The sequence below is a fragment of the Acanthisitta chloris genome, unplaced genomic scaffold, assembly GCF_000695815.1.
Source record: "Acanthisitta chloris isolate BGI_N310 unplaced genomic scaffold, ASM69581v1 scaffold10112, whole genome shotgun sequence".
Taxonomy (NCBI): Eukaryota; Metazoa; Chordata; class Aves; order Passeriformes; family Acanthisittidae; genus Acanthisitta; species Acanthisitta chloris.
In genome coordinates this window covers 1-7,697 of record NW_008661033.1, presented here as the reverse complement: position 1 = coordinate 7,697, position 7,697 = coordinate 1, and the positions used below count along the sequence as shown (strand labels likewise).

The 7,697-nt window shown below is 37.4% G+C and overlaps 1 protein-coding gene across 1 annotated transcript; it reads right to left on the bottom strand.

Annotated features, from left to right (window-relative positions):
- Nucleotides 1-368: 368 nt before the first annotated feature.
- CBLB (Cbl proto-oncogene B, E3 ubiquitin protein ligase) lies at nt 369-7,192 on the bottom strand (the record flags this gene model as incomplete). The annotated part of the gene is made up of 2 exons (XM_009070072.1): nt 369-1,064; nt 7,046-7,192. Coding segments are annotated over 2 exons (410 nt in total), but the record flags the coding sequence as incomplete, so codon positions are not given.
- Between the last annotated feature and the right edge of the window lie 505 nt (nt 7,193-7,697).

Below are 7,697 nucleotides of genomic sequence, written 5' to 3'. Positions count from 1 at the left end.
TCAAATTGGAGAGAGGTTTTGCATGTGAGAACTCAGTATCACTGCTGCATGAAGTGTTTTATTTGTTGCTTGGGAATTTTTTTGTGGAAACCGTATATAAAAGACCTTGAGGACTACAGGTCATGGAATTCATGTTCAACAGAAAGCCACCCAACATTACCATCAAATAGACCTTTAAAAAGGCAGTTCATGGACAGAATAATGCATTTACATTCAGATATTTCCTCTCTCAAAAGCAAAGGAATCTCAGAAGAAAAAAAAAATCAGTAGTGAAGGCCACATACTTTTTGCATTTGATGAGCTGAAATGCAAAAAATAATTAAAGCATCTTGTAAGACAAGAAAAACCAAACAAAACAAAGACAGATCTTCTGGAAAGCGATGATCTGGTTGATGGAGTGGTCAGCATGGAAACTGTTGGGAATGCTACAGCAGAACTGACCACAAGTACAAGGGAATATGAACAGGAACATAGTACAGGCACAAACTAGAAAACTGTAACTTGCCAACTTGTAAACAAGAAAAAGCATTTCACAGATTAAAAGTTCTAGGGAAGTAAACTTCTTTAAATTATTTTGTCAGTTCAACCCTGATTTAAAAAAGTATGGCTAGCAAAAATACATAAGCCTCAGCATATTTTAAAGTCTTGATCAGAGCAGCCATGAGCCTTTGATAAACGGCTGGAAACAAACACCCTTCTACAAAGGATGAAAGAAAAATATTCCATTCTCTTCTTTCGCTCATTCCCCAATCCACATGTTTATCTGTAGAATTCATATGCTCCAAGAAAATCTTGATGCTGCTATAGATTGAGGCGCGGGGAGACTGGTGGAGGAAAACAGACAAACTCTCTTAAAATACTACGGGCCACGTCAACATTATTCTGGGCAATTTCAAGTGCCCTCTTGACTTCTTCGAAGGAATAGCCCTCTCCCATCAGTTTTGCAATTTTTGCATCCACATTTTCTGTGGAACTGTCAGAGCTGTATGCTTTCCTGTGATGTACTTCTGGTGCAGTTCTCCGAGGAAGTGGTTTAGGGGGCCTAGCTGGTGCTTGTGAACCATCTGTTTCAAACAGAAGAGACAGAGATCATTATAAATTGCCTTAACATTGTGCTATAGGTACATCAAATCTCATGAAGCAGTTTAAAAAGTAAAATTCTAAAGAAACCTGAAGAAATATTTTAGTTCATCCATACATCTCATTTTAAAATTTGGAAAGAAGCTGAAGTCCCCAAGAACATTCAAAATGGAGATAATGTAGTAAAATGCAATTTAATAGTGTGATAGGAACCTGCATGTTACAATCTGGAAAAGTTGGAAGACAAAGAAAGTATGATGGAATAGCAAAGACGGTGAAAAGAGTCAGCCAAAATTTTAAAGGCTTTCCACTCTCAACCTACAGTTTGAGAACTTTTTCTTAGTCTCTTAAAAAAAATCCCAACAAAACTAAACCTAAAGCATCCTACAAAGAGAAGCAAACAAGCAAAACCCAACCACAGATTTGATCACAATTTCATTGAGGACCAAAAGTTGAGCAGAAGAAGAATCCATACAAATATACAAAAAATCCTTCATTGATTGTTACATCTTGCAGATTCTGTTCAGTCAATTGCAGCTCATTTCATGCACAGCAGCTACACATAAGTACATAAATATTTAGTTTCTACAAAAACCTCTACTCCAATTATTCTTATGGTGGGAACAGAACACGATCCTTCCTCTCCAGTCACCCTTTGGAAATATCTCCCTTTCCGTTATCTTCTATGGAAAGGTTACCTTCACAGTTAGTGCTGGTGGCTAAGAATCATGACGTGCTGGTGGAAAAAAAAGCTAATATTCAAACTTGCTAATCTTCTCAGAGTCAAGAGTTTCGTGCTCAAGTAAACTTGGTCCTTTACTGAAACCTCTTTATCCTCACTGATTCCACAATAAGAAGCTTAAATACAAGCAGGCATAGCGCAGAAAACACTTTCAAGAGCAAAGTATTTAAAAAATAAAGAAGTCTTTAATCCTTCAAAAAGGGTTCTGAAAAGTGCCATCAGCAGTGACTTTGATAGATAAATTAGAGGAATTTCTGGATGTAATACTTCTGTTTACTTACACTGACAGCAATGGCATTTTGCAGTGTTAAATACTTCAGAGACAGTTTTTTTAAAGATGAAAGAATGTTGCACTTCTGGTGTACCTGTTATAAGATGCTACCTTATCATAACACTGCATAGAGAGAACTATAATTCAACTGAGTGCACTAAACACCTCAGAGCAAGGCAAAGAGTTTGCATTAGTGCATGTCTAACAAAGGTGCATTTTTCTCTCAAATTAGTTTTTCCATCACTTCAGATCAGAGTGTTGCTATGAAATTTAATTCCATTTCTTAATTCAGAGAAGACAATAGTACTTTTAGCAAGATGGTGATATTCATACAGCAAATTGAGTGAAAGTATTTTGATTAAAGATTTATAGTAAGGAGCTAAGATTAATTTTTTTCTAATTTCATTGTCTGTTTTCCTTCCAGTTATGACACAATCTACAGATAACAAAGTCTTTTTCATATTTGTTTTGATTTCTTTTCTCTCTCAAGATAAGAATTATGTAAATGATAAACATTCTAATAAACACACCTGAAGCAGATCCAAACCTGCTATGGAAGTGTGGAAGATCTCACTGGTCTGAGAAATTAACTACAGCTCAGAAAATGTGGTTAATCACTAAAAACTAAATCAGAAACAAGTTCAAATTTATCATTTCACTCATTTTAGAAAACTCGAAACTATAAAGCAAGAATATTCTTTATATATAAAATTACAGCATATCATGTTAAAACCAATCAGTTTTCTTTCACAAACATTTCAACCTGTTATAATATGTACATGTCATTATGGACTTCATTTCTACAGAGTATGAAACAAAATCAATTTACAAACTACATTTTCCTCCTGGCTTGAAGTACAGAAGAAATTCCTTATGCACAGATCAGATCCTTCTGTGTGTGTGAGGATAATAATTTGCTTTTCTCAGTCTAATACAGACTCAAAGCTGAAGTTTAAAACCTTCACTTTGCTGGAGCTTTCAAACAAACTTTATTAAGCAATCACATCATTTAGAAAGGTCATTTTTAATTCTGTCAGCAGATTTGCAGCATAGGCATTTTGTTCTCACTACAGTGACATCTCTCTGTAGCACAGATACTTTAAGATCTTCAGCACTCTCTCAATTCCCATTATTATTTTAAGCACTGACACCTCTTTCAATATCTTCACATCCATATAAAATTTTAGCTAAAGCTGGGTATCATATTGGATCCTGAGCTTAAAGACACTAAGCCTAAGCTGCATGTCCATCTGGACATTGAGATAGAGGTATTAAGCAGGACTTTTCCTTCCCAACCCATCCTCCCTGAAGTTTCAGTCACTATGGATGTCTAACTAAAAATTCAAATAGATTTTCTAAATGTGTAATTCAATTAACATTTTCTACTGCAAGGGGATTCCTCTATCACTCACATTTCTGTAATTCAGCACTGGATTTAACCATCACTCACATTTCTGTAATTCAGCACTAGATTTAACCCTTAGGTAGTGGGTGAGTATAAAGGCAGACACAGGCTCATTGCATAAGTGTGTAAAAAGTGTGGAAAAAGAAGTGAGAGCTCTGTGGCACAGTGGGAAGAAGCTATTTGTAATGATGCCAACACTCTATTCCTCTCTGGTGTGAAATGCCCTTCTTTTCTTCCCTTGCTGCTTCTCCTGTATGTTCCATGGTATTACACCAACAGACTGAAGTATCAGAGAACCAGGTGACAGTCTTGCTGTGCAAGGCCCTCTGAGGAACAGTGGCAAGCAGCTACATCTAATCTAACTGGGGTACATGAGCAGAGCATACTGAGGGGACATCTGTACAAAGGAACTGAGACAGCTAGTGACAAAGGAACCACTGCACACATTGCTCCATCAAGCTGTTAGGAACGATCTTCATATTTTTCATTACCATGGCACATTATTCTCCCTAGTATTAATTGAAATCCACCCTGAAATAATATTTCCATGTAAAGGAATTTAAAATTTCCATGCAAGTGTTTTAATAAGGCCAGGTGAGTGAAGAGGCAGCAGGTAATACACCATTTCTTACAGAATAGCTAAGTTCAGCAAAATACAGCAGACATCTATCTTAGAGGCTTCATTTTCTGGTACCTTTCCCACGTATCATTGGCTGTGCTTAGGTAAAATACGCTAACAATTAGCAATGTCAAAGAATCATAGAATGGTTTGGGTTGGAAGGGATGTTAAAAGTCATCTAGTTCCAAGTCCCCTGCCATAGGCAGGGACACCTTCCACTAGACCAGGCTGCTCATAGCCCATCCAACCTGACTTTGAACACCTTCGGGGATGAGGCATCCATAACTTCTCTGGGCAACCTGTTCCAGTGCTGCACAGTCAAGAATTTCTTCCTGATATCTAATATAAACCTACTCTCCTTCAGTTTAAAGCCATTTCCCCTTGTCCTGTTACTACATGCTCTTGTAAAAAGTCCCACTCCAGCTCTCCTGTAGGTTCCCTTTAGGTAGTGAAAGGCCACAATTAGGTGAACCCGAAGCCTTCTCTTTTCTCAATTCTTTTAGTCCACAATTAGGTGAACCCGAAGCCTTCTATTTTCCCAATTCTTTTAGCGTTTTCTCCTAGCAGAGGTGCTCCAGCCCTCTAATTATCTTGGAGGCCTCCTCTGGACTCGCTCCATGAGGTCCATGTCCTTCCTGTGCTGGTGTCCCCAGAGCTGGATGCAGCACTTCAGGTAGGGTCTCAGAAGAGCAGAGTAAAGGGGCATTATCACCTCCCTCAACCTGCTGCCCACCAGCACCCCCAAGTCCTACCTCCTTCTCTTGGTCTTTCTGTAATAATTTTACACAGTTGTATATATGAAGTCTGAAAAAAACCATGCTCTTGGGGTAGCTAGTTGCATAGTTGAGTACTATTTCTTAGGCATTCAATACTGGGTACCTGGCTGAATTAGAATATATTTATTTCTCACTACACATTAACAATTCAGTTAAACATCATGACAGCAATTTGAAAAGCAGTGAAAGTGAAGCAGAGAAGATAAAAGAATCCCCATGCTACTCTAGTGACACAGTGGCTAAATGACAATTAGATTTTAGAGTGAACGCCAGTTCTGTTTCAGCTAGTAAATGACAATTAGATTTTAGAGTGAACTCCAATTCTGTTTCAGCTAGCTCAAAGAATATCCTCACAAAAGTACTGAACTGAGGGATTTCCTAAGTGAACTGCTTAGTTCAGAACAAATGCAAAACCAAAGTTCTGAATACAGTTACACTCTCTACATTGTCTTTTTAAATCACAGATGAAGGTGAACCAGTTCATCCTGAAGCTCATCAGTTCTGTCCTATGGAATTACTGCCACTGTAAAAACAACTTTCCAATTAAGACAATGACATGATCTATCACACAGCTTTCAATTAATTGAAATTAAATGGAATATCTTGCTGCATATGATGCTGATTTAGAATGATATTTATAGCAAAAGTTGACATGTGAGTGTTTTAAAAGATGACTGCACAAAACATACGGACAGAAAAGTATTAAGTAACATCAAAAAGGTCCAAGTTCTTCAAGTTCTTAATCAGGAAGCACCTTACAGGAATTTAGGAAAATTAAAAATTATTCTACCATAGAATTGCAGGAAAACTCCATAGCTTTAAAAGGCAGTTACATCATTGTCATAATCTGTATTATAAGAGAACTCAAAACACCCAAAGTACATCACGTTAGCATTGTAACACAAACAGATCCCTCATAGCATCACATTTACAACATGTATTATAAAACTCTATTTTTTCTAACAGTCGAAAACAAAAAGAGAAACACTTATGTTTGTAGAGGTATCCTCCCAAAAGTGATACTATTTACCAAAGGCATCACACTAATTCTCAACTATGCTATTAATTAAAAAAAAGTAAGCCTGAAGAGTGCTACAGAAATTTCCCCTGTCCTTTAAGGTGGAAAAATATATTCTTTCTTTCCTATACCCCAGCAGAGTGGAATCAAGTATTCCTGAGGAGGAGACATGTAATTACTATTAAAATTTTTCCACTTGGGAATGTTGCAATTGAATACTGGTGATCACTACAACTGAGAGACTAGAGAAATAAGTCCCTTCCTTTCTTTATGCATAAGGAAGCCTTCACACACAATTCTCTCTTATCTGGAGAATGATTAATCCATTCAAAAGATCACTTGGCTCTTTTTCTGCCCAGCAAAATCATGTAGGTGGGGCAATCCTCTCCCTTCCTCACATACCATGCAACAAAAACCCCAACATTTGTCTAGAAATTGGTGAAGGTACTTTGAAACGCAGGTAATACTGCTATTATTTTAATTACCTTGAGCAGCTTTCCTTTAAATACTATTCATGTTGCCTGAAAACCATAAGCAAAATTTCTCTGGCACAGGAATTGTTTCTACTGTACGTGCTCCATTGAAAATGGAAGACTGAATTCTAACTGGTTTTGCTTCTGCTTGTTTTATTAAGTAACATCTTATAATTTTCTTAGAAGTTCACACAAACATATTAGCAAAAAAACCCCAGAAAATAGTAATAGTTCAGAGAGTGAAGCTACGTGTGGTTTTTTTTGTTTTGTTTTGTTTTTTTAGAAGAAGTGAAACAAAGATGCAAGTGAGATGACAGTGCTCCTTGCAGGACTTCTGATCTCTCGTAAGCTCTAAAGGTGGCAGAAAAATCTCTGCCTTTCTCAGAAAATAAGGAAACTAGAACTCACAAAAGCATTCAGTTTGGCAGCTAGTAATACTGATGCCAAAGTATCACCTATGGGCAACAGGTAGCCACTTCTACCTTCACTGCAGAACTTTAATCTCTGTTACACTTGGATGATTTCATACTTATAATAAAGCAATATTACCGTTGCCATCTGTTGCCCAGAATGACAAAAAAACCCCTCATTGGACTTTATGGATAAGAGGTATTTGCTTCATAAAATTGCAATTTTCTACAAGAAAAGTTTTCTGTCTTACCTGAGGATGGAGGAAGTTGATCATAGTCTTGAGATGTCCTATTTGTTTTTACATTTTCTCCAGTTACTCTACGAGCAGGTGGCAAAGGAACATGACCAGTTATTGGATCAAAATGGGTATCTGTAATAACAGAACAAAAAAAGGTGCCTTGGAATAAATAGAATTATTATTTGAGGGAGGGCTGATGTATAGAAGCTAGGATTAAAATAGCCTCCCTTCACACTGAGGTACTATGAATCTAGAGGTCTCCCCAGATGGCACATGATAAGCACATATACATCCAAATTCAGCAATTGCATAGTAGGCATATGTCTTAAGGTGACAAACACAAGAGCACATCTCAAAGGTGGTCTATCTTGCACCAACCACGTCTCTTGTGTTCACATCTGAGGTACCTTTCAACTACTCAACCCTAACACAGCTAGGATTGTGGCTGGCAAAGGATGGAAGAGGTTGCAAAGCCTCAAACAGCTCAATTTGAGATATCCCAGCTATTCAACTTGGTTCGAGCTTCATTACACTTCCATACTTTGCAGTTCCCAAAGACTTGCAGGACACATTTCCTCTTCATACAGTCTCAACTATGGGTAAATATTACAGGGACAGAACTTAAAAACTGAGAGAAATATATAGTCCTGGTATATTTTGCCCC